Source organism: Poecilia latipinna, unplaced genomic scaffold (genome assembly GCF_001443285.1).
Source record: "Poecilia latipinna isolate Pla-1442-1.1 unplaced genomic scaffold, P_latipinna-1.0 Scaffold88, whole genome shotgun sequence".
NCBI classification, from domain to species: domain Eukaryota; kingdom Metazoa; phylum Chordata; class Actinopteri; order Cyprinodontiformes; family Poeciliidae; genus Poecilia; species Poecilia latipinna.
In genome coordinates this window covers 125,137-150,836 of record NW_015112704.1, presented here as the reverse complement: position 1 = coordinate 150,836, position 25,700 = coordinate 125,137, and the positions used below count along the sequence as shown (strand labels likewise).

The 25,700-nt window shown below is 45.2% G+C and overlaps 1 protein-coding gene across 21 annotated transcripts in view; it reads right to left on the bottom strand.

The window, feature by feature from the left end:
* unc80 (unc-80 homolog (C. elegans)) overlaps positions 1-25,700 on the bottom strand; it is a 49,338-nt gene that overhangs the window by 6,684 nt on the left and 16,954 nt on the right. For 7 of the 21 annotated variants that reach the window (XM_015023283.1, XM_015023315.1, XM_015023355.1 and 4 more), the window contains 47 exons: positions 24,971-25,069; positions 24,598-24,806; positions 23,925-24,031; positions 23,704-23,857; positions 22,112-22,284; positions 20,583-20,795; positions 20,379-20,514; positions 18,772-18,905; positions 18,507-18,684; positions 18,219-18,428; positions 17,830-17,927; positions 17,551-17,751; positions 17,371-17,478; positions 16,632-16,770; positions 16,324-16,505; positions 15,054-15,185; positions 14,890-14,922; positions 13,408-13,594; positions 13,194-13,325; positions 12,912-13,055; positions 11,760-11,860; positions 11,511-11,597; positions 11,254-11,437; positions 11,077-11,171; positions 10,870-10,959; positions 9,567-9,668; positions 9,314-9,494; positions 8,982-9,247; positions 8,549-8,683; positions 8,330-8,468; positions 7,752-7,848; positions 7,511-7,681; positions 7,343-7,435; positions 7,038-7,256; positions 6,716-6,946; positions 5,404-5,527; positions 4,952-5,077; positions 4,736-4,859; positions 4,453-4,659; positions 4,120-4,304; positions 3,876-4,041; positions 3,617-3,796; positions 3,281-3,428; positions 2,094-2,150; positions 1,154-1,235; positions 392-497; positions 139-159 (listed from right to left, as the gene is read on the bottom strand). In XM_015023283.1, coding sequence (XP_014878769.1) covers positions 139-159; positions 392-497; positions 1,154-1,235; positions 2,094-2,150; positions 3,281-3,428; positions 3,617-3,796; positions 3,876-4,041; positions 4,120-4,304; positions 4,453-4,659; positions 4,736-4,859; positions 4,952-5,077; positions 5,404-5,527; positions 6,716-6,946; positions 7,038-7,256; positions 7,343-7,435; positions 7,511-7,681; positions 7,752-7,848; positions 8,330-8,468; positions 8,549-8,683; positions 8,982-9,247; positions 9,314-9,494; positions 9,567-9,668; positions 10,870-10,959; positions 11,077-11,171; positions 11,254-11,437; positions 11,511-11,597; positions 11,760-11,860; positions 12,912-13,055; positions 13,194-13,325; positions 13,408-13,594; positions 14,890-14,922; positions 15,054-15,185; positions 16,324-16,505; positions 16,632-16,770; positions 17,371-17,478; positions 17,551-17,751; positions 17,830-17,927; positions 18,219-18,428; positions 18,507-18,684; positions 18,772-18,905; positions 20,379-20,514; positions 20,583-20,795; positions 22,112-22,284; positions 23,704-23,857; positions 23,925-24,031; positions 24,598-24,806; positions 24,971-25,069 — 6,686 coding nt within the window. The remainder of the gene's footprint in view (positions 1-138; positions 160-391; positions 498-1,153; positions 1,236-2,093; positions 2,151-3,280; positions 3,429-3,616; positions 3,797-3,875; positions 4,042-4,119; positions 4,305-4,452; positions 4,660-4,735; positions 4,860-4,951; positions 5,078-5,403; positions 5,528-6,715; positions 6,947-7,037; positions 7,257-7,342; positions 7,436-7,510; positions 7,682-7,751; positions 7,849-8,329; positions 8,469-8,548; positions 8,684-8,981; positions 9,248-9,313; positions 9,495-9,566; positions 9,669-10,869; positions 10,960-11,076; positions 11,172-11,253; positions 11,438-11,510; positions 11,598-11,759; positions 11,861-12,911; positions 13,056-13,193; positions 13,326-13,407; positions 13,595-14,889; positions 14,923-15,053; positions 15,186-16,323; positions 16,506-16,631; positions 16,771-17,370; positions 17,479-17,550; positions 17,752-17,829; positions 17,928-18,218; positions 18,429-18,506; positions 18,685-18,771; positions 18,906-20,378; positions 20,515-20,582; positions 20,796-22,111; positions 22,285-23,703; positions 23,858-23,924; positions 24,032-24,597; positions 24,807-24,970; positions 25,070-25,700) is intronic. The other 14 variants (XM_015023339.1, XM_015023394.1, XM_015023305.1 and 11 more) reach the window with 13 other exon arrangements.

Genomic DNA, 25,700 nt, shown 5'->3' with positions numbered 1-25,700 from the left:
GTGGGGGCAGGGGGGTGGTGGGGGTACTGGGTGGGGAGCAAGACAGACATGCAGAGCGCCCTACTGGATAAGGTTGCAGATATAAAGGGGGCGGGCCGTTGCAGGGTGGAGAGGAAGGGGTTAACGGCTGTGTCTCACCTTCACAGTCCAACAAAGTTTCTTTATTTCGAAACATAAGGCATGAGACAGAACAAAGTGACAGAGTCAGTGTGGTGGCAGGCGGTACAACACACAGCTGTGGAACAAAGACAGAGGTCTGGACGGAAGGACGGCTCTGCTACACACACACACTGCTTTGGGTTTGGGCCGCTGAGTCAGCACAGCAACAGGACTATCAGAATCATCTGGTCTGACTTTATCTAGAAACAGGAAACAGAAAACCTCCCGTTACCCAGAGGTTTGTTCTTGGGCTGGATGCTCCTTCGAGTGGTGGAGAGTCTGGCTCCAGAACGGCCTCGCGGTTCAGTCTTTGGAATGGACAACAGGGGGCGTCGCAGCTGCAGGAAAACAGAAATCATTTCCAATCAGGTAGAGCTCCTCTCTATCCTTTCAACACAAACCAGGGTGAATCTGTCTGTGCTGCTGTGGACACACGGCTGTCACTTATTAGTAATCTGTAATGCATTATATCAAATGTAGTGTGACAAAGTTAGTGACAGATCAGTGAAAACCGGCCATGATGAAATGCAATGTTAGCTATCAGAGCAGGCTAATGCTAATGCTAATATTTCTCTGCATACTCGGTCAAATAAAAAAAAACTTGTTTGTAATGATTCAAAATAAACAAAGTGGTAAAAGAAAAAAAGAACAAAGCCAGTTACGAGGAACTGCCAAAGAAAAAGTGTGTAGGTGCTAACCATTAGCATTAGCTGTGAAATAACATCTTATACTGGAAAAAACATTAACACAATGACTCAGGTAATTACTTCTGAACACTGAAAGGAAAGTAACACCTCAATAAAATATGGCCTGACCTAAGAGAGCATGCTAGCACTTCACATTAATGTTATTGACATCTTCATTTTGAAAAACGTTTAAACGTAAAACCTCTAAAGTGACAGTTGGCCATGTTTCCCATTGGTAAAATTTCCCCCAGTTGCTAATGGCTATTAAATTTAGCTTACCCCTGACCAAACAGAAGGGATGTCCGTACCTGTCTGAGTCCGCGCTTTCTTCCCAATGGCGGCTGGATCAGGAGGTTCTGCTGGCCAGGCTCACTTTGCACGCTGGCAACCCTGGTTCAGTCAACCGGACCAGACACACACGCACAAATGCAGGAAACACACACAAACGTATCAGTGTGATGGGACCCAAAAAAACCCGAGTGTTCGCTCACTGAAACCCACCTCTGATTGACACAAGATGCTAAACTACTCATCACAACACACAGTATGCTACAGAACACCAAACCACAGAGCAGGAAAAGAAACAAGTGCTGCTAACCCTTCAGACACCAAAACACAACAGGGGGTAGTGGGGGCTGGAGCAGCAACACTTCTTACACCAATTTACCAACAGGTGAGGGTTTTTTTTGGTTGGGTTTTAAATAAAAGTAGCAGAAAAGTGGAGCAAAAGCAAAGTGTTGGCGAGTTGTTGCCGCCCCAGTTCCCCCGTTGCCCCTACAGATTGGTATCCACGACAGGACGCCCAATTTGATCAGCAAGAAGCCGGTTAGACACGGAAACAGTATGAGACACCATGGCACCGATGGAGGAAGGCTGACTTGTTGAGATGGCACATCGACTGGAGGGACCCACAGCTAACAGGAGGAGCAGGCTCCAGTGGGGGAGGCACTATGTAGTTCAGGAACTGTGGGGAGTACGGGGGGTAGGGGGCCTGGTTAGGATAGCAGCAAGATGAGCTGAGAAGATGAGGGTCAGTGTGGAGCTCAAAGGGGAGGTGAAGGGGAAACAAGGCTGGACCCACACAGAAAGAGTAGGAGACAGGAGAGTGGAGAGGGGCGATTTGATTGGATGTGGATGAGTGATCGACGGCCGGCAGAGGAGGCCGTCCCGAGGCCATGCCCCCTCCCAGTGGCGGACAGATGCAAAGAATGCACCGATGGGACACACACAACGACTGGGCCACTGTACCTAGAGAGGTTACCCTCCTGCAGAAGGCCCTGGCACTCATCTAGCACATTGGGTTCACTGTAAAAAGGGGGCGGAGGGAGGGGGGAGAGTGGGAGTTTAGGGAGTGTAGTTGAGATCCATCACCCCTCCCCCCGAGACCATTTATGTCTAGGACGGAAAGCCAGGGCGTTTGCTCTGAAAACAACCAAAGCTGGAGCAGACTTTTAAAATCAGCTGAGTTAAAGCAATATTAGAAATCCACAGATATATACACAGAAAAATATGACTGTGGGTGTGGGGTATGATTGGGTTAAAGTCCTGCATGCTACATAAAGAAGACCTGAATCTGCACTAACACAGAAATAAACTAACTGAACATCAACTAACTGAACGACCTAGAACATCATTTTGACACTTTTCGGCCTGCAATCTGGAAAGGTGCTAAACTATTAGCTATCATGGCTCCCACTGCCGTGTTGATGTCAGAATTTATTAAAACTTCAATATTTCTTCTTTTTGTCCCTCTAAAATATTGAAGAAAATGGATCATAAATCAGTTCACAGAAATTTTGTACTCTTGCCTCTGCGTTGCTAGACCATTATCATTCCAATTCTTAAATTTTTGTAAATACATCACTAGGCTATTAAATTTAAACCTGTTTACCATAATTCTACTAAACTAACATTTGATTACATTGGAGACAAGTAAGTCTTAAAATAAAGTATTTTATAGACTTACCAATGTTAAGTATATTGCTTCCAAGTATAGAAATAACACCACTAAGACTTTATTTATATTGGTTAAAAGTGTAAAAATTATAAGTAAAGCATCATATTGATGCATGGCTGGAGTGAACAGAGGGATTAAAGCTTCTAACATTACGATGCTAATGTTAGAAGCTAACACTAACATTGTGGCATTCCACAAGGATGTGGTTTGGGACTCCTGTTGACATAAGACTTAAAAAACTGGTGACAAACTTTGATGACCCAAATTTAACTTTCCTGCTATTATTTTAATTATGTGTTTCTAAGTTGAAACAATTAATGTGATTTTTTTAAGCTTAATTCAGGTTTCATTTAAGGAAAAAATATCTTATTTGAATTTAAGCACTAATCTAGCCAGGTTGTAAGAAAATGTGTTTAAGTTTCAAAGCTAACTCTTCAGTCTACGGTGTGTTTTTTGTTGCGTGTGTCTGGGATGCTACCTTTGGCTGGGCAGCATGGTGGTGCGAGGATTCTCAGGCTGCGCGGCTGCTGAGCCGGTGGCGTGGCTGGAGAAACGCCGCTGTGACATCACTCTGGGGAGAAAGGCCTCGTGTTCGCTCACAACGCTGGGAATACTCATGGAGTCATCTACAGCAAACGGAGCGCAGGATGGTAAGATGACATTAAACGAAAAACAAGTTTTGAAAGAAACGGTGGGCGAGATTGACTTTGAGTTTTATCATATTGTAATAAGTGACTTTTTTCGGGGAACAGTATGGATAAACTTTTCACTCTAACGATAAATGCCCATCCCAGTTGAAAGTATTATTTCTGACTCTCTTCGTCGTCCTCGTCGGTGCGGCTCAGTGTGTCCTGAGATGGTTGCCGTGACGGCTGGCTGTCCTGCTCCCACACGGTGCCGGTTCCTGTGTTGGAGCGCGACATTGTGGCCAGACTGAGCCGGTAGGCCGACGTGGAGGTGCCAACTGTGCTGATTGACGTCTTCCCTTGGTATGCTGTTGGGACGGAGACCAAGCTCAGAGTTAAGAGGTCAGACCATCAGCAGAGAAACGCGTAGCAGTTCGGTTATCTGACCAGAGCCGCTGTGGACTGCCTCTTTGAGGATCTTGAGTTCGTTGTTGAACTCTGCAAACAGTGAGCTCTTGCACAGAGGCCTGGGGATGAAGCGGCGCTCCAGCTGGTCGGCGATGTGGTGCCGCGCCGTGATCTCCTCCTGGGAATCGGCTGGCTGGGTCAGCAACTACACGACACGTCAAGAATCAGCAACAGGTCCGCTACTAGGTGAACCTAAAACCACTGATGGACGAAGCTACGCTACCTTGCATTGTATGAAGGGTCTCAGGAGGACAAAAATAGGGATGCGGGTTCGCACAATGAAGTCGATGAAGTCCCAGAAAGCCAGGCCTCCCACCTTCCTCAGAGCCATCTCTTTAACCTGCAGACTCAGGCGGTACCATTGGTTTCCCAGCGAGCGCTCAAAGCAAACCAACACCACCTTCAGAGCTGTGGAGGGTGGAGCCAGGTTATCGCACAAATCGTAATGAAACTAGAGCCGTCAGCGTTAACAGAGTCAGAGTGTGATTACTCCGGTTAAAGGCTTTGATTGACAGAACTAAACTGAAGGTAAAATGTTTCCAGCTCCCAGTCGTACCGAGGTAAGCGGCCTGGCTGGTGGACTCTGCCAGGCCCTCCCTGCGTAGGTCCTTCCCCGTGTCTCCGGGCGTGGAGCAGTGAGCCGGAGATGCGTCCAGCATGAAGTTCTTGGTGCGGGAGGTGGAGATGATCCGAGGGGGCAGCAGGATGTTGATGACCGTCTGGAGGAGCAGGAATATCTCCGGCTGCTCAAGGTGGGGGCTGTCTGCGACACAACAGCACAACAGAACGTTAATGAGCTGTAAAATAAAGAGTGAGTTCAGTGATTTTAGTGTTGCTACCTTTGCTTCCAGAGCCCACCGTCAGAACGAAAGGAATGAGCAGGTTGAGCAGCATCCCCTCTCGCCTCTCCTGATTGGTGAACGGTGAGATCACATGACTGAGAGGGAAGTCATCCTTCAAGGCCTGACGGGGAGGAAAAATGTGCTTAAAGACAGGTTGTTTTTTTTTGTTTTTTGTTTTTTTGAAGAGTCAGCTGAATTTGTAATGAGCAGCACCTGAATCTGCAGAGCCACCAGGCGGACGACGGCCGTGCTGAAGGGAAGTGGAGGAGAGAGGTACGGGCTGAGGTGGAGGAGCGGCAGGCCGTCCGCCACGCTGGAGGGGCCGACCACACCCATCACCTGGTGACAAAGGTCAGCACTAGACGTCTACTTTTCTTTCAAACAGGTGAATCTGGTTACAAAATAATGTTCAGCTTCTACTTTTTGGTGCTTCTCTGTTGTAAAGGCTTTTAACTACAGTCACTGGAAACCCAACACTGAAAGCAACCAATTCACAACAACCAGCAGGGTCTTTATCCTGCTTACCAGGCAGTTAGCTTGGTGTGGAGTACTTTGTTAGCTTGGTGTGGAGTACTTTGTTTTCTGCAATGGCTCTTAACAAAAAAGTAATAACTAGTTGAAAAACTCCTGCATAATTGGGTTTGTGGCTGGTTGTGCTTTCATACCAGGTTGACGCAGACGTTAATCAGCGAGCGAAGGTGTGGAAGGAAGGAGATGATTGGCTGGCGCTGGAGGGTCAGACAGATCCCCTCAATCAGATTACTGGCCGCCTCCCATTCCACTTGTCTCCTGGAAAACCACGTAGTTCCACCCCATGACAAAAGAAGAGCGAATGAAAGCCCCACACAGGAAACTCCTCTAAAGTGTCTTATTTCTAAATCTCCAATGCAACTAACTAGAAGGATTCATATCCAGTCATAAAACAAAGCATAAGTTCACTTACCATGCCATTAAACAATGTTTTTTTCCCGTTATTTTAGTTAAATAAATCAACTTGTAGACATCAAATGTAGCAAAGCTTAAAAACAGCTGCAGCTCCAGTAGTAAACAGACATCTCAGATCAGTGTTCCCTCTGAGCTCCTCATCTAACCTGCTTTTCTCTTATAATTCATCCTCAAGGTGACTTCAGTCATCAAAACAAACAAACAAACAAAAAATTCAGTGGAATCTAAAAATAAAACAGTGGATTTTCTTTTCTTTCTTTCCCATCTGCTTGCTCATGTTTTTATTTTACTGTCTTTCCTTCTTTAAAAAGGAAATTTTTTATTTATTAATAAATCTAACGTGAATCTGTGACCATGGTAACCAACTGCTTCACTGACCAATAAATGGTTGCCGTCTCTGCTTTCATTGGTGCGTTGGGTTGTAGTTCAGATACAGGGTTCACTGCTGCTAGTTTTAGCAAGATATTAGCCATCATCCCGCTAGCAATGCCAGTTGAACTCAGACACGTTGCTATGGAGACAGTCTCTATTGAATGTGTGTTTGTAGGCTAAACTACAGTGGTGGGAACCATAAGCCAAAAAGTTAGTGGCGATAACACCTAAAGCACTAATCATAAATATTTGTTTTGCTAATGCTAAAGTGCAACACCTATATGGTATTTAATGGAAGCTAATGCTAAACCGTTAAATCAACATTGTATTTAGTGGAAGCTAATGCTAAAGTGCTAAACCTATATGGTATTTAGTGGAAGCTAATGCTAAAGCGCTAAACCGACATGATATTTAGTGTAATGTGTTATCTTCAGAGTGGACACACCCCTCTGCAAAGAGGGAACACTGCCACTGGTCCACTGTTAGTCCACAAGTCGTCACACACCAGAACGCCTCACACTCAGCCGGCACAGAAACACACCAGAAGCCACAAAGACAGCTGGATGGACGACAGCGCCAAGAAGCCGCCTAGCTACTGCACACACCACGTCACAGCACGACACAGCCACCACAGAGAAGGGAGTCCGGGGTTCAACAGACCTGGTGCACAGTGCCTGTGGGCGAGCGCACCTGAGCGTGGGCATCTTGTGGATCTTGTTGAACATGCGGTCCAGCCTCTTGAGGATGAGGATGAGGGCGGGGCGCACAGCTTCAGATGACCAGTCGGTGATGGGCAGCATCTCCATGATGTATCGCCGCAGGCCTCGGCTCTCCATTGTCAGGGTGTCGTAGGGCGCCAGTTTGAGCAGGGCATGGGCAATCTCCGCTAACCTGATGAGAGAAAGATAAAAACGCGTCCAAACACCTGAAAAACATCCACTACCTGTAGGGTCCTTTGACCAGGTGCTGGGAGGAGCTCTACCTCATGTGGGACTTGATGTCCAGCAGCTCCAGCGCAGTGACGCGCGGCTCTCCAGCGATGTTCTGCAGGATCTTGAGGCGGGGTCCGCAGTGTTTGTAAAACTCGGTACAAATGTTTAGGAGGGACTCTCGCGGGCGGCGAAACTCCTCCCTAGCAAGCCGCTCGTCTAGCTCCTCCCTCGGCATGCCTTGGCCCTCCTCCAGCAGGTGCAGGTTGTCCCTGGGAACACACACACACACACACACCCCTTCATTCAATTCTCTTCCTCTTGGGAATTGATTTAGGAATACCAGATCAACTGTCACCTGGTGTTGACGCCTCCGGACATGGCGTGGTTGGCGGTGGTGCCCCCCTTGTGTCCCTGGTCACAGCGGGACATCTGCGGGGCGGTCATTGGTCTGCAGGTGGAAACATTTCCAGGCACTGAATACAAAGACTAAAACCATCAGAGCTGCTACTGCTGGAAGCCAAACCTGGTGAGGGTCTCTGAGCTGTACAGCAGGGCCTGCAGGGACGTTGCCATGGCAGCGATGGCCGCAATTTCATCCCTGGCCGCGGATGCAGACTCCATTGTCGCCGTATTGCTCTTGAGCTTCTGAAGGAAGCAGGGAACCAGCGCTTCCAGCACCATCAGCATCTGCAGGCTAACCAGAGACCTGCGTCAGGGCCTGTCTGCTGTAGGGAACCAAAAAAGAAGATGTGGCTGCAGTCTACCTCCTGAAGGACTCAGGCGCATAGGCGACCACCGTCACACACAGCTTGATGGCCTCACTGATGGAGAAGGCCAGATCTTCATTACCGTAGCAGAAATCTGCAGGGACAGAGAGAAACAGGTTGGACAATCAATGACAGGCAACGGTCTGTTGGTGAGGCCTGGACAGGGCAACTATGGTCTCCATGGAAACACTCAAGAGTCATCTAAACTACCATCTACAAGGTTTCACTTCAAGGAAGGAAAGGCCAAATGCAGAAAGTAAAGGAAGAAGGACACAATAAATGAAAGTAAAGAAAAAAATGAAGGATGCAATGAAAGAAGAATGGAAAGAAGGATGTTTAAACACAATGTGCCTATACGTTGTGTTAGTGTCCATTTTAAATGAATACAGTCAGTGATAATAGAAGGATGGAGACAGCATTAAACGATGCATATAAAAATTCTCCATGTGGTTTTTCTACTAATCCTCCAGCATCTAGTTCCAGACGTTTCCAGGCTGTGCAGGAACCCTGACTGGTTTACGGCGAACCCTGGCTGCAGCTGGAGCCCTGCTGGGTGTGTGGCGGTGAGGTTTTACCCAGAGAGCGCAGCGGTTTCTCTGCCTGGACCAGCTCCAGAGCGTCCAGAGCGTCTTGCGTCTCGCCCTCCAGAGACACCAGCAGGTCGAACAGACACTGGGCTGATACGCCTTTAGACAGGCCGGTGCTGGTGCTGGTCTGGGAGTGTTCAAGGGGGATCGAGTCAGAGCGGTAGGGAGAACACACATCACAGGCTGAGGAACTTTATCAGCTCTTACGGTGAACTCCAGCAGGGGGGCGACGCTGGCAAACAGCTGGAGGATGAAGGGCTTTCTGTGGAGGATGTAGAACTGCCTGCAGCAGAACTCAATGCCCTGCCGCAGCAACGGGTTGCTCTCATAATCCGCATAGACCTGGAACAGAACCAGAGCAGGACCGTCATTCTCCATAGGCGCCAAATCTCTGCTGCTAATGTTGGCTAGCTACATCAGCAACGAGTCATGCTAAAATGGTGAGCAATACCTATAGATATTACTGAATAGGACGCCGTCTGTTAGCTGCCTAATAGACGCCGCTATTTTGATTAGCTCGGTGTTTGTCAAAGTGAAAATGACTCTAAATGTTGATGTTTCTTATATTTTGTAGTGTCATCTGTGGGTTTGCCCACCCAGAAGCTGTTTGGGGGCCATCACTCGGTCAGCGGTGGCGTACCTGCAGCATGGTAGGCAGGATCCACTGGTAGCCGCTCAGGGAGAACAGGTGGTTGAAGTGGACGGCCGTATTGATGGCGGTGGCGGTGTACTGGCGCAGCAGCGAGCTGTCCTCGGGGTGCAGCAGCAGCGCCCCGTTGAACACGTTGAGGAACAGCATCATCTCGTCCCCCCAGGGGTACTCACTGGGCATGCCCAGGAACATCTCCTCCAGCAGCTTGATCCACAGCACCTTGTGGAGGGTGTCCAGGCCGAACAGCTCCTTACCTGGACGGACCACAGTGTTGACGTCACCGTAGCAACACCTGCCACACTAACAGATGTCCGACTCACCCTGAGGCTCGTTGAAGAGGGAGAACTCTGCGTCGATGGCGGTGCGGGGGAAGGAGGGCAGGCGCAGCAGGTCCTCCTGCAGCAGCGACACGTGGGACTGCTTGTGCACCGCCGGCAGGCGCTGCGTCAGCGAGATCAGGAACAGCACCCGGCCGACCTCCTCCAGCTTCCGGGTGAACACCTGAGCGGGCGGCACACAGTGGTTCAGGATCTACTGGGGGTCACAGGAGGAGTTTGGGTCTGGAGCCACTACCTGTTTCTGGATCAGCTCCTGTCCTTTCTCAGGCAGCATGTGGACCAGGTTGAGCTGAGGAGAGACGGAGCGCCGGAACGGGTAGATGTCCCTGACATAGGTCTGACGGAGCAAAACGGAAAACAGGAAGTAGATCAGGAATGTAAAAAATCCCCACTAAGCTAAAATCCACAAATACTTGAGACCTCCTCTAAAAAGCATTATTTATATATATATATATATATATATATATATATATATATATATATATATATATATATATATATACACACCTGAATATGCAACATTCACAGTGGAACTAGCACAGAAGCTAGTATCTACAGTCTTCAGCATCAAAGAAAATAAATTGAAACTGAAACTCCTGCTAGTCGTTTCTGTCTGATTATCAGTTCTTTACAGTAATCTCAACACAAAAACAGATTTTCAGCTAATAGCAAGTCAATAAGAAAATAACTAAATTGGCTCGCCTTTCACTTTATGCAAAGGGTTGGATTAACATAAATTAACATTTTCTTGCCTAAAATACAATAACATCAATCCTGTAGTGAATGCTTGGTCATTTATAGATTCATTGATTATTTTTTGCATTACTGATTAATTGTTAGATAGCAAAATGTCCTTAATCAGAGGTTTTGTTTTCTACAGAATGTGAACCAGGTGAAGCTAAAGCTGCCTGTAGAGTCCTGGCAGAACAGATTTACAGAAAGTTTTTTTTCATCTTAAATGCAAAAGGTTTGGTTTGTATTTTTGCACAGTTTTGGCCTATTTACTGCTATAAGTATGTTGTTCTTTTAGCAAATTACATTTTGTGTAGTCTATATACTCTAGTTAATGATTAACTGATTATTAAATTAGTTGACAAATATTTCAATAATCACAATTAATCATTTCAGCTCTGACACATATGATTATTATTATTATTATTATTATTATTACTACTACCATTATTTCACAAAACGTAATTGATCTGGGTATCAGTTTAACTTGAAGGAATTATGTCATCAAATTAATTAATTAACTAAATGCAGAACTAAATGCATAATCAGCTAATGTTGATTAGCTTCCTCTTACTGAAGCTAACAAAGATTATGATGTTTGCAGATGATATTGTGTTAAAGTGGTGAGAATAGTGAAGAGTGTGTGGGAGATCTCCTGGCTTCATTCTGTCAATAATGTGATCCAGAAAATGGTTTTAATCAGCTACAGATTAATGTTGAGAAACTAAAACAAAAAGGTAAAAAAAACAAAACAAAACAAAACAACAACAACAAAAAAACCTCATTTAGTCTGGTTCAAGCTGCACCTTGTTGTAGTGAATGAGGTTCCATCTCTTATCCATGAGGAAGTAGTGAGCCGATCTGGCCTCAGGAATGTTGAAGAACTCAAGACACTCCTGGTGGGAAGAAGATGGACAAAACTAATGTCTCCTCCACATGATCCCAGCTGTTCGTTCAGCAAAGTTACAGTTATATCTGTGTGTGGACCACAGGAGACAGCGCTGGGTGTTTACCTTAAGCAGAGCGTCAAACTGGGTGTCTTCATGGACCGGCAGCTGGGTGGGGATGTCGCACTCGTTCTGGCCGTGCACCACCAGTGTTTTGGTTCCTGAAAACCAAAAGACACAAGCTTTCAGCAGACGCTGCTGGTTCTGCATTCTGTAGTGAGGGTGAAAGGTCGGGCTGCTGACCTGGCATGGAGGCGGTGACCAGCAGTTTGACCTCACATTGCTCCTTCTTCATGGTCTGCTTCAGGTCTTTGAAGAAGAGCCCCTCCACGTAGCCCACCACCTCCCACAGGAAGGTCAGCGTGGCCGAGATGGCATCCATGCCCCACTCGCACGGCGTCCGCACAAAGTACATGATCAGCCCCACCTGGAGGCACAGTCCAGGTCAGGAACCGGTACCTGAGCAGCAAACACACTCAGGAGGATGGGGGTTATCTCACCAGGTAGTTAAACAGGATGTGGGAGGTCTGGGCGGGCAGATCGCCGATGTTCAGTAGCAGCTTCCTCAGCATGTAGATCAGCTCATCCTGGAGACAGCAGCAGCTTGGAAAACTCACACACAAGAGATTCATACATTCTCTGCTGATGTGTAGAGAAGAGTTTTTGTTGTTGTTGCTGCTTTTATGTCATGAGAACCTTTTATTTTTGTTTAAAAATCATAAGAATGTGTCTTCAAACAGCTCTCCCACCTGTCTGTTGCTCACGGTGAGTTTTTCCAGAAAGTGGCGGAGAACCAGAGCAGGATCTTCAATAAGGCAGTTCCAGAGGATCTGCTGTGCAACAGCACTCACTGAAATCAACCATAAGAGGCGAGTCAATGGTCAATTATTCAAATTAGAACCTTCGGATGGCTAGAAATAAATACTTTATTAAGCAGAAGGATGCTCCTCTAGAATATAAAGGTGTAGTATAATCATTTTGTTTTTGGAAAATAAACCAATTAGAAATTCGGGTCTGCCATCACTAGGCAGAGTTTGAGTAGAAAGTGGTCTGAATACCAGCAGCATTAAACGGCATGGATTCTAGTAATGTGTTGGTGAGCCAATCATAATTTGAGTTGTGGCCCTTTCAAGATAACTAAACCATAAAAATAGGTGTTGTTCTAAAGGTCTATTGAATTTAGGCTTCTGTTCCATCATGGCTTTGTCAGCCATTTTGAGGGTTAGCTAGCAGCACTGTTGGCCACAGGGTTAGCACAGCAGTGTTAACATTAGTTCTGTTAGTCCTAAAGCGCTACACAAACAGAATATTTAGCTAATGCTATAGCGCTAATATCAACCATGTTGACACAAACTATGTGTCAGTGACACAACATTTGTTACATCACCCTCCACAGGTCAAATTTATTATTGGACAACAAACTAAACAGTTGAACTTCAGAAAGTGATTATTTGAATCAGACATTTCACTCATTTAGTTTTATAGTTGTTAAGTAAATTAGCACTTAGGAATTTATCTGAAAAGTTAGGAAGCTATGTACACTAAATACTTTCAAAGCTAGCTAAAACTCCAAAGCGCTAAAGAAAAAGTTAGCTCTGATTTTAGCAAACTAGCTAATATCAGCTAACTCTGATATTAGTTAGCTCTGGTTGGTGCTATTGTTGCTAGCACCGACCAATAGCTAACAAATATAATTAACTTCATGAACTCTCTAGACTGAGAAAGCTGTGTAAAAGTAGAAGTGCCTCCACTGTCTCAGGTGGCCCAAATCCTGACTACCTGTGGATTTGGGCCTCCTACAGAGGGTTCTTATCTGGGCCTCTGGTGCCTATCTCCAGGGATCTGTGAATAAAATATTAAATAAGACTAATAATAATAAAACTGCCTTTTTTTTAACCTACCAGCCACACCGTCCTCTCTGACTTCTCCATCTTCCATGAGGTGGACTATTGGTAAGACTGCAGCACAGATGCATGCTGGGAAGACAGCTTGAGGAGGCTGAAGCATGTGGTGTGTGGGAGTGTGATCTGTTGTGTTTTCTTCATCTTTAAAACAACAAACCAGTGAAAGTTAGAACATGGTTTTGCCACATTTTCTAGACTTATTCCATTATGCTCATGTTAAATGTTAACATAATAAAGCTCATCATGACTTCATAATCCTGTTGTCTAGTATTTCTCTACCTTCAGCGCTAGCCATGGAGCGGACGGACCAGACGGAGCCTCGGCGGAATGAGTAGTTCCTGTGGGAGTTGCTGGAGGCGCAGGACGGGCTGACGGAGAGGCGGCGGGACGCCAGGTTCACCACTTCTTCTGCTGGCGGGACCAAAGAGAGAAACAACAGGCCGTCAGAGAGCGGAACGCGGCCTGGCGGTGCGCTGGGCGGCGGCGGCCCCACCTTCCTCCTCCTGCTCCGGTGGGGGGCTGCAGGTGGGCTCGTAGCAGGCCTCCTGGGCCACGGGGATGGCCGTGATGATGCTGGCCTCGCGGCCCAGCCGCCGCTTCTCCTCCTCCTGCTGCAGGTTCTTCAGGATGTGCTCGGCCCGCTGGTGGGAGCGCGACACGGCCCGAGCGGAGAATGATTTCTAAACACGAGAGAGAGGGGCCGGAGAGCGTTCAAACCCCCCCAGGACAGTGAACATGATTGCCTACAGGAGAACTTCTCGGTTTCAACGACAGAACAGTAACTTTCCTCCAGTGAGCTCCTCTGAACACCCACAGGGTGAAGAGTTCAAGCCAATTATTCAAACTTTGCCAGCTGGAGACACTTTAAAAACTTTTAAAATCCTCACAGTCACTGAACGGCTAAAGGGCTACCAGGTAGCACCAGCAAGTGGAAGTTATTACTGCATAAAAAGCCTGAATATGAAGCATCTTTAATATCAATGAAGAGACTAATTAGATCATCTTATATTTTAAAAACTTTGAAAACTTTTCTCCTCTGCCTGTCACATTAATAACCCAAACCGATCCACCTTTTCATCCACCTTCACATGCTTCCTGAAGAAAAGCCAGAGGTGGATAGTAACTAGTACTTACATTTACTTGAGCAACATTTTTTTGGGGGGAAAAAATACTTTACTTTTTACTTTTACTTGAGAACTTTTATTGTTAAGTTTTCTGGATGCTACACCCTGTTAGAATGAAGAACAAACATGGACCAAAAATGAACCTGACACAGAGACACACCTAAAGTTTGTCAAAGTGAGACCTCTTGTTTCTACAAAGTCTTTGTTATTCTAATGTTACTTTCTGTGCGTTAAGTCTGTTGTAGCATTTTGAGCTTTGGTAATAAATTGAAATAAACTGAGTTAGAAGTGATTTTTCTGCTTAAGATTTGTGAGCTATTCGCTGATTTTTTCCATTTTGGTCTTTGAAATACCATAATTTGCACATAGCATTTTAGTTTTGTCTATTTTCTACTTGTGTAAAAATACACTGAAGAAGTGATGCTCAGGATTATTTTACCCCTCCCTGCTGACAGTACCGGTTAGTCCAGACTGTTCTGGCAGGTTCACAGCATCAACATGGGAGCATCTCTGATCAGGTTCAGAGGCTGAAACTGGGAGAAAGTTACCGTATCCTTCAAAATGCTTATGTGTATCTAAGTACGGTCCTCTCAGCACACGGTATGGTCAAACATTCAGCCATTCTCAGTCGATGGAGCATGCACGAACAGCACAACGGTCAACAGTCAGTACGCCTGACGCATGCTGTCATTTTTCACTCCTCTCGCAGTCAAAGCAAGTGCTGGAAGACTTTTTCCCCCAAATGATGAAAGATGCAGCACGAGATCGGGACCGCCTCCCCTCATGATTATCCTCGATCTGACTTCACAAGATGCATCAGCGCAAACACTCGGACAGAGATACCAACTTACTATGGTATGGACTGACTGAATTAATGTGGGGAACTAAAAACAAAGACAGTTCATAGATCAAAATTATGGTATATGATTTGTGCTGGCAGGTCGTCATCAGAATCAAAGAGAGCTTGATTAAAATAGTGTAACTAAAGGATTGAAAGTAACCCCTGTGTGCGTACAGACTGGTCTTCGTTTATAGGGTCCTGGACGCTGCCGGTGGTCTGCGGCACCCAGGGCGGGTCGAAGATGGGGACGCAGGGCATGCCCAGGATGGGGGACGGCAGGGTGAAGTTGATGCTGGGCGGAGGGATCTGACAGATGGAAAACAGGTTACAGTAACTAAGTACTCCCTAAAGCTAAGCAACAGCCATGCCTACCAAGTAATACATGTCAAACATTGTTCTGAAACTACTGAAATCAGTCATTTACAAACGGAAGAACCTGCTGATTCAACCTTAAAAAGAAAAAAATAAAGATCAGTGATTCACACTTTGCACATATTTGGTGCAAAAAAAAAATCTATTTGAATTTCTTGTTTTAGTGAGAAGGAAATATTACTTTGTCTGATTTTCTTATTCAAATAAAGATGTAATACACTAAACAAATGAACTAAAAAAAACCTATAAAGTATTAAATAAGTAACTAATTCATAACATTTAAAATATTGTACCTACTGCTGGGACTACACTAATGCCAAAACATACAGAGAATATTAATAGTGGTCGAAACACTTCTGCTAATCTGCATATGGCAAAACTAAATTTTCATTTAGCATTTCCGCTATCTTTAAAAATGTTCCCCAAAAATATTTTTTCTGGAGGAATTTTAAATCAGTAAGCAATAAGATGTAACACACATGTCATTAAGACCTGGTATCAACATGGTAGAAAGTAACATAGCATTAGCTTCTTCTAAATATTACGTTGATATAGTGTTTTAGCATTAGCTTATACTAAATATCATGCTGGTGTAGCGTTTTAGTGGTGTAGGGAAACTACCCTACTGAACTACTAATGTTTATGATTAGTGCTTTAGGGTTAGCACAGCTAACTTTTTAGTTAGCAGTGCCCACCACTGCTAAGATGATGGCATTACATTTTTTTTCATTTCACTTCTACAATTGACTTGACATTTGACTTCACATAATATCTCTCACCACAAATCTATTTTATGTTTACTTCAAAACACAGAGAAATGTGTTAAAGAAACCAAACAAATTAATAAAAATGTAAAACTTATGACAGGCGAAGGGTGGCTGGCACCCATGACAGAGGCCCCCCATGTCATAGCCATTAAACTTTTATTAATTTGCAGGGTTTCCTTGCCTATCATTTTGAAAATCACTACTTTACATAGATTTTTGGTCATGTGTAGTGTATGTACAAGCTGCTCAATCATGAGTTGTACTCAGTTTTCCGCAGTGTGTTCGGCCCCAATGTTGTTCCGTACTTTGAAGATCTGCTGGGCTCCCTCCTCCATGCGCGGCCACACCTGGTAGCGAAAACGCCACAGAGTGCAGAACTTCAAAATGGAGTTGATGCGCTGACAGGCTTCCTGGTGCTGGAACTCCGCCATCATCATCTCAGTCACGGCGTCGGGGACTTTGACGGCACAAAGGAGAAACATGGCGGCTGGAGGTGATTCAAGGGGGTGGAGGTGAGGAACAGGTAGAAATAGTTAGGGAATGTTGATAATAGGTGAATATGATGGAAATCCAAAAGAATTAGCCCTTAAATCTCAGTTGCGTATGAACTTACCGGCAGCGGCTGCCATGTGTTCATCCACGCTGAGCAGCAGCTCCCAGGCGGCGGGCTGGATGTCTCCATACATGTCATCGGTGAGGATGGGGGCAGCCTTGATCAGCAGCGACAGAGGAGCCGGGGACAAACTCATCACCTGAAATAAACCAAATTCACAGATTCATGGTCGTTTTCCTTCTTTAACAAAAGACTTGGACACTGGCTGGTACACCTACGCTAATTAGCTGAGCTCATTTATAGCTTAGTGTTTGGCGTATTTTGCTAATTTTGAAAAAATTTAGCGCATTTAGCCTCCCATTGATTACTTTCTTCCCCAGCTAATATCTGAAGATTTTATTTACTTGGCTGTTTTATAAACTTTTAGGTCTGTTTCAAAGAATCAATTCCTGAGCGCAAAGAATGTGTAATGAGAAATTTGATCCTGTAGAGGGCGATAAATGATGTTGTGTCCCTGACACTCATTGGGTATTAACATGGTGGAATTTAGAGATTTTAGCATTAGTTCCATCTAAACACTATGCTGATGTGGTGAATTAGCATAGCTAATGTTTATGATTAGTGCTTTAGGGTTAATGCCCCTAAAATACAAAGTGGATGTAGTGCTTTAGTGCTAGCCTACATAATGTTTATGATTAGTGCTTTAGGATTAGTGCCCACATCTGGATTTGGAAATATTAAATTCAAACTTTTGTTTGAATTTAATAAAGTAATCCTTGGACTGAGCAAAGCAGCTGACCTGGTTGCGTATGTACTTGAGCATGCCAGTGTCTTTCTTCCCTTCTGTGTTGGAGTCGGTTGGTTTCCTCTTCATGGACGGAGTTCTCAGGCAAGATTTATCTGAACACTGAAGGGGGAAAAAACGGCTTTAAAAACACTCGACTCTGTTTTCCTTTAACAGCTCTCCTTGCTTACTTACCTCCTTGTTCTTCTTTGCACGTCCTCCGACGTTACCACAGGCGCTGTCCTCCCTCAGGCTGTCCACCGACTCGCCGTAGACCAGCTTGATGGCGCGGACGAGGCGGGCACAGGAGCGGCCGTGGTGCTGGTAGCAGCGCGGGTGGCAGAAGTCAATGTGTGTGCAGATGAAGCTCTGCTGGTTGCACAGCAGGATCATAATCTGGACAGAGACATAAAGACAGATCAGAGCGTCTGGAGAACAAAGCTGTGGAGCAGCAGCTCAGACTGACGGACGTACGTGGAGCCAGGACATGTTGCGGTGGTAGTTGTCTTCAGCTCCTCCTGAGCCCTGGCCCTCAGGCTCAATGCTGGGCTCACTGGTGCTGAAGGGACTCCCTGCAACATCAACATGAACACATGTTACCTCTTTATTACCAGTTTCCAAGTTTGAAAATGAAAGAACAGAAATGAACAATAAATACCAGAGAGGGGCTCAGTTAGCTGACTTAAGTCACTTTTTGGGACACTGAGTTTAATTTTTACAGAGTATATTAGAAACAAATCTCACCAAACACACAGGTTTCCAGGTGTATGAAACTCCCAGGTCAGACCTGTTGATTATTGATCAGCCTGTACCCAGTGGGGTTCAGGACCAAGGCGTTGTTCTGCCCCTGCACCCCGACTCACCGATGTCGGTGACAGTGTCCCTGCTCTGCGTCTGGGAAAGCAGCCCCTCCTCGTTCTCGGACTCGGAGTCCTGCCGGGACAGCTTGGTGCTCTTCAGGCTCCCTGCCCGGCGGATAGAAGACAGCGAGCCGCCCTTCTTCACGCGGAAACTGCGGGCGCCTTTGATCTGCAGCAGCCGGGAGCCTCCGATGCGGATCTTCCTGACAGGAGCTGCGGAGCGACAGGAGCAGCAGAGATATTAAAACAGTCTGCAGGGGGGTGGACAGGTGCTACCGCCCTGTGGCTCACCCTGAGCCTCCTGGGGCTTCTTCTCCTCCCCCGTGGTGTCAGACTTCAGCGTGTGGCTGCTGCTGTTCAGGGAGTCATGGCCGTCCTCGTCGTCCAGGATGCCAGCAAAGCTGATCTTCCTCTCGTAGCGATGGCGGCCCAACTCCGGGTCCAGACGCAGCCGGCAGCTGTCCAGGTCCTGAAGCACATGGAGATGACGTGTCAAGTACAGCATCTGAGGTGCTAATACAGGAAACATTAAGAGAAGAGGAGGTTGAGGACTGACCACCAATGGCTCGGTCCGAGGGCGAGGCAAGCAGGGGAACGTCTCCCGCAGGAAGGTGGTGATCTCTAGCAGCAGCTGGCAGGCAGCCATCTTCAGGGCAAAAGGGCAGCCGCACTTCGTAGGGTTCACTGTGTCTGATGAGACAAAAACCATGGTTAGCAAATAAACTGAAGTTCATCATAAGATAGAACACCTAGAGCCACAATGAACACATAAAACCTCTAATCTGGCCACATTTAAATTCTAAACTCTTGACCTCCTGAGGTCAAAGGGTTATGAAGAAAATGAAGAAGTTGTGTGTTTATGACCAGCACTGGAACAACTTTTAAAGGGGCAGAAAGAGACAGTTGCTGCCATCTACTGGTCACACAAAAAATTGCTCAAAACTCGAACCTTTTGAATTAAAGGGGCAGTATTTTGTGTTCTCCAGGCACATAGTGACATTTTATAGCCCAATCCTTTAACTATGTTACTTTCAGTCGTTATAAAACTGCCATACATGTCAAATATGGCTTAAAAGAAATTTGAAATTTCACTTCATAGCTTAATGCCTTGAACTTGGACCTCTGTCTTTTTAAGGAACTCCTGCCTTCAGGAAGTCATCACAACTGAACATGGCTCCACGAGTAACCCTTTAATGTTTTTACCACTAAGTAGCTCCTATAATGAGCTCAGCAGTTCCACCATGTCTTTACTAATTGCTTCTGGCTAGTTTGAAGGAGCTGAGAGGAGGAGTCTGAGAGTGGAGGGCTGCTCTGTGAGGAGGAAGCCCTGAAATTGATGGAAATAATGGAAAGTTCAAAAAAAGTCAATTTTACTTAATACTGCCCCTTTAAGGTTTAAATTAAAATACTTTAAAAAAACAAACAAAAATAATCAAAATACATTTTTAAGAACTTCAAGTTTTAGTATGAAGAATTTTGGTCAAGTTCCAGTTTCATCTCTAATATTAACTGACTTAAAAGTTGGAATGTTTTCCCTTATATACAAAGACCAGAATCATACAACATAAAAGAAAAACTACATTTCTGAAATGTTTTTAAGTAGCATGTAGCAGTTCCAGATTTAAAATTTCAAAAAATCTGTCCCATTTCAGCAAAAAGTTTGCTTTTATGTATAAGTTAGTTAAAAAGTTCCCCCATCAAAAAAAGTTTCCACAAAGTGAAATGTTTATCAGTTTGAAAAAAGAAAAAATGCGGGACTTTAAAATGTACATTTATAGAAATCAGTGGGATTTAGAGTGAGGTAGTAAGTCACAATGATGTTTAATGGGATGTTTCACAGAGTAGTATTGTACTGAAAACGATACATTTTAAGCATATTATGCAAATCAAAAATCTGAAAAGTGTGCTGTGTGTTTGCATTTAGCCCTCCTGAGTCGAGGCTTTGCAGCAACAGCTAACATTCTTCACCAGCTTTGCAAACTCTTTGTAGAAAAGCTCCAGGCTGGTATCTGTGAACATCAACTTCCAAACTTTTCTACAAATTCTCAGCTGGATTTAGGTCTGGACTTTAACTAGGCCATTCAAACAAATCAACACGCTCTGATCTAAAGCATCTCCCTGTAGCTCTGGATGTTTCCTTAAGGCAGTCTGGATGTGACTCACTGTCCTCTAAGTAGTCCTCTTCCTCATCTTCCTTCCTCATCCTGCGTTTGGTCTCTTCGTCGTAGATGTAGCCCAGGATGTTGGCGGGGCTCTCGCTGTCTGAGTGACAGAGCTCACTCAGCCTGGTGCCGATGGCCTGCGCAGACAGACACAGTTAGCGGAGGCGGACGGACCAGCAGCTCGGTTTGATCCTGTTTGACTCACATCTCCCCACTGGCAGAAATGCTTGGCAGCGTTCCACTGCAGCTTCTGGTTTCTCTTGTTGCCCACTATTGGCGAGCGGCCCCTGGACAGGCCCTTCTTGGTGATGTTGACATGGTGGCCCTTCATCCACTCTGGCCAGTTGCCACGGTTGCAGCGGTGGACGAACCTGGCGCACTCCAGGAACAGGGAAGCGCGAGCCACAACTGGAGCCTCCTAACAGCAGAGAAACGTTAAAAAGTGATTAAACAGAACTGGTCTGGCTTGGTTTTATTTTTTAAATTTTTAATTAAGTAGTCTTAATTTTGGTGCTACTAATCTGATTAATGATAGGCCAGCATCAGGAACTGAGCAGCCTCTGCTGGCAAATGAGAAGGAGGCTACTAATTAACGTTAGCTTAGGATAAGCTAGCATGCCTAGACTGGTTTTGAACTCTGACTGTGTACAGGGTCTCACTTTGTCCTTATCAGTTCTTTGTTCTGGTTTTGCTATTTTAATTTACCAAGTTTTCTTGCACGCTTCTCTTATCTCCTTGTCATTTTCTTGGACACAGGAATTTCGTTACCTGCGACTCCTACGTTCTTCTTTAAAGGAAACTTTATCAAGGAACATGGTTGTCATACAATAGTCATCATACATTAGATGCATTGAGTGTACTTTTGACAGTTTACGGTTTCTCCAAGCAGAAACATGATGGATAGGAGATGAAGTTGTTCTATCCATTTATTTTTATTAATGTAAACATGTTTTGACCAATCAACTACAAAATATGTACCATAAAGAATTATAGGTTCAAACTGTTAAAATAGCAGAGCATATTATACAATATAGTATCCATGGTAATAAATTATATATATACGTTTCCAAAAAGGTCTACTTAAGTACATTTTTGATTTCACAAAAAATAAAGACTTATAAAACAAATTGAACTCATTCTTCAAATATATAACATCTGGGCTCATTTTAAAGAAGCAACATTTATGTGCATAATGTCTGGCTAATAAAATATTCACATCAAAGTTAATAAACACCAAATTTGATATCTTGGATTGTTATACCTGTTAAATGGATCCATGAAAGTTCAATAAAACAAATAGAGATTTTACTAGTCACAAACTAGGTTTTAACTAATCTGCTTTCAATGTAAAATATTCTTGTAAATGTTTGAGCAGTCACATTAAAGATTTTAAATTAAAGCAAATTAAAGTTGCTGAAGGTAGTGGAAAAATTAGGTGGAATCGCCCTTTAGCCATTTGCTGAATCGGAAGTGTTAATCAAAAGCCAGTTTCAGCATACAGTACGTTTATGCTTGATGTCACATTGGATTATCTAATGTATGACAGATATTGTATGAGGGACACTAGCCTCTCCAAAGCTAACACTAGCTAGTACTCTCCTCATTTTCCATTGGCGGCTGCTCAGTATTCTAATCAGAAGCTGGCTTTCAATGGATATAACCTCTTTTGACAAAAAAAAACAATGTTAGGTGTCCAACAGTCTTAATTTTGACTATTTTCAGAGAAGCTTGTACCAAGTCTAGAGCAGCAGCAAGGATGGAGGCATCAGGAATGGTTCCCGGCTCGCAGCAGTTGAGGAGGAACTGGAAGCGCTTCATCCCCTGCCGGATGGCGCCCAGGTTGACCACATTCTTGTTCTTCATGGCCTCCTGACTGGCCGCTAAGCGCTCCTGGAAACCATGAAGTCCTGGAGAACGGGGCGCAGATGGAAGGTGCTGGAACAGCAGGTCGCGTTTCACAGGAAAACTGCATCAAGGGTATCACTTTATATGAAGTAACGTGGCCTTCCAGCACATTGAACACGAATGAAAACATGAGCGAGAGAAAACAGCCACGGGCTGAGCCAACACGTGAACTCCGTTTCCTTTTCTGCTTCAACTTGCTGCCAAATGATGCAAAGAAAATACCTTCAACGGCAGATCAAGTGTGAGCGCAGCCCCACAGAGATAAAGCTGTATGCAGACGATACTATCGTTTAGCTAGCAGCTGGAAAATACCACCACAACGTCACCACAGAAGAGACAGAGGGAGCACCGACAGCGTCATGCTAGAGCTGGCGTGGAGATGCTCGGCAGCAGGGAGATGCTCTCCAACAGATGATTTATTAGAGACAACGTCCAGGTTCACCAGGAGGAAACAACACAAGGCACTTTGGACAAATTGCACTCAGGCTCTGGGTCATCTTGGGATTTAAAGGGCGACTTATTGTGGAAGGAGTCACGCCTGAGCGTTGTGGTTTTGCACAAAAAGTTTCAAAAAGTCAAAAACACTTAATGCACTCAATAATTGTTAGACATTTAGAAAATTTTTTTTCCTGAATTACATAATTTTACTTCAAAACTAAATGGGTAACATTTAGAAATAATTACAACTAATAACCAGTATTTTGTATGATATATACCAGGTATTGAACCCAAACAAAACTTTTTGGAAACTTCCTGGATGGGAAACTATTTAAGGAATTACCTTGGGACCAATACACTACGCAGTAAACCCCAAATGGGGCCAATGATTTTAGACCCTTTCCAAGCCATCTTGGCTTCACCTGTAGCCCAGTCGCTCACTGCCATATCTATCTACATCCAGGTGTCTTTACTTGATGGATGTTGTCTCTCTTTCCCAGATGGGCCCCCTTTCATATGCAACTAATTACTGGACTCAGGCAGGTTGTGTTTTGTTCCCAGCTGTGGCCAGCTTCCATTCTTCTTTAAACTCATACAAGGAAGGCCATCTGGGGACCCACAACTAATCCCATATGGGGCCCATTTCCAGCCCAATGAGCCAGACTCAAACTATTAACATACAACTAATGAATTGCAAACTATTTTAAATGGAGCCAATGCAGGTTAGTTCATCTCTTATGCCCCCATTATTGTTGTTTGGTTGTTCACAACCTTCTGGAAACTTTTTGTAGCAAAACATCTTAGAAACATGATCCAAACATTGATGGGCTGAGAAGGTTCAGTTCAGCAGCTGTCCAGGAGACACAGGACAACAGATGGCCAAAGACAGGACGAGACAGGACACCACTGAGACAGGACAGAGAGAGCGCGCAAAGACAAAAGCAGGATGGAGCGTGGGACACCCCAGGGTAGGGGAGGTCTACCATCTTTCTCTTCTGTGTGGTGAAGCTTGGATGGATTCCTCCTGCCAGACCTCCATTTACCGAGCCGCTTGAAGAAATTCTCCTCCTCGTCCCTGCCGTACTCCGGCCCCGCAGCGCCCCCTTCAGACAGCTTCACCGCGCTCGTGAACTTCACCTGAAAAGTGAAACATGTTACGACGTGTGCTTCTGGCTACAGCTAGGGGCTCCTCCGGGAGGCTGACCTTTGAACTCTGACGGATGAAGGAGAGCCGGTCCACTGAGCTGATGTCCAGCAGGTCCTCCACGCCATCGGTCAGCCCAGACAGGGAGGAGCGCTTCAGCCAGTTTCCTGGACCAATCAGGACAATAATGCAACTCAAACAACCTTTATGAAATACTTTCAGCTTAATGCACATTAGCATGCAGGATCCAACAAACAGGATTTACACAGAGAGTTTCAACTGGAAACATGAATTTACTTAAATAAGGTCTTTTGAAGAGGGAATTTTTTGCTAATTATCAGTGGTGTTCCGCACTGAAGCCCATTGCGTAAGACAAAGTTGACAAAAATGAACTCCCGGTCTGGAGCAGCGTGCACACATGGGACACAGACGAAGACAGACAAACGGGACAAAGAGAAGGTGAAAACATTGCATGAGGATGGATCCGCGTCCACATACGTAGGACAGAGCGAGTGATGGGGAGGCAGGTGGTCCTACGGCATACTGAGGCACACAGAGAGACACAAAGCAGATTGAAGAGATGAAGTGACCCAACCTCTCAGGATGAACGAACGTTGGACACAAAGCACATATATCAGATTGAGATATGGTCATGGAAACGAAGAAGACTTGGTCATTAGCTACAAGATAAAACTGAGCTGTTTAGAGATGGTTGTAGGTTGATTAGACTCACCAATCGGTAGTTTGAGTTTCTTGCGGAGCGAGATGCGTCGGGATCTGGATCGGGAGCGTCGGTCGGTGGTGGTGCCGGAGTGTGCGGTGGTACACTCCGAGGTGTCCTGCTCCGACTGGCTGCTGGTGTCACTGGCGGCACTCTGCGACTTAAACATCTTCCTCCAGAAGTCCTTCCTGCCAAGCAGAGCACCCGGGATCTGTTCATCGCTAGGGGCACAAAGAGGAAAGGCAGTAAGGGGAGGGTATGAATACCTACGCACCAAAATGGCAACAACGTGAGATCACACAAAGGAGAGCACAGACAGTTTGGAATGGTAGCTGGGATCAACAGAGATGATGTTTCATGGAGATGCTGTGATCTGGACACTCACTGTTCGGGGGTCTGGGGGGGTCTACTGGAGATGCAGCTGCGACACTCATCTGCAGCACTGGACACCTGACCCTTCTCCCCGGACACACCCACCTCAGACCTGCACGCACACACACACATACCAACACAGCCCATTTGAGTAAGGCGCCAAATGAGTTCATTTGATGCAGCGAGGAGCAGGTCAGGACAAGTAACCGCAGAATGGAGCTGACCTGTTCGGGTAAGGCCTCATAACGGTTCAGATGCCAACAGTTTGGTAGGTCTTTACGTAAAGCCAGGTTTCTGCTGCAGCAGCTGGGGACAAGTCAAACCATGATTGTACCACCGCCAGATTTCTCTTTGGATAGGACATTAAATTCAAAGGGGTTCATTGTTGTTGCTTCTCCCAAAAGTTCAACCATGGTTTCAAGAAACCACAGCACATTCTTCCATGACGTTCGGTTAGGTTTTCCAGCCCTGGAAAGAGGCATTTCTTCTTCTGTTGCCATATTCCTCAGTAGAATACATTAGATTGTTGACACATGTTGAACAAGACAATCCTAGAGCGTTTAACATTTTGAAATCTTTTCACCTGTCTAGTCTTTTTATCTTATCAAAAATTGTACCATATTTCCCATCTGTTGATGACTGCTTGTCAAAGGCTGTCCCTGGTTTCTAGTCCCTCTCATGATCTAAAAGCATATTCATGGAAAGAAGAATGTTTGGTTTCCAAACTTTTTTGCTCTACAAAG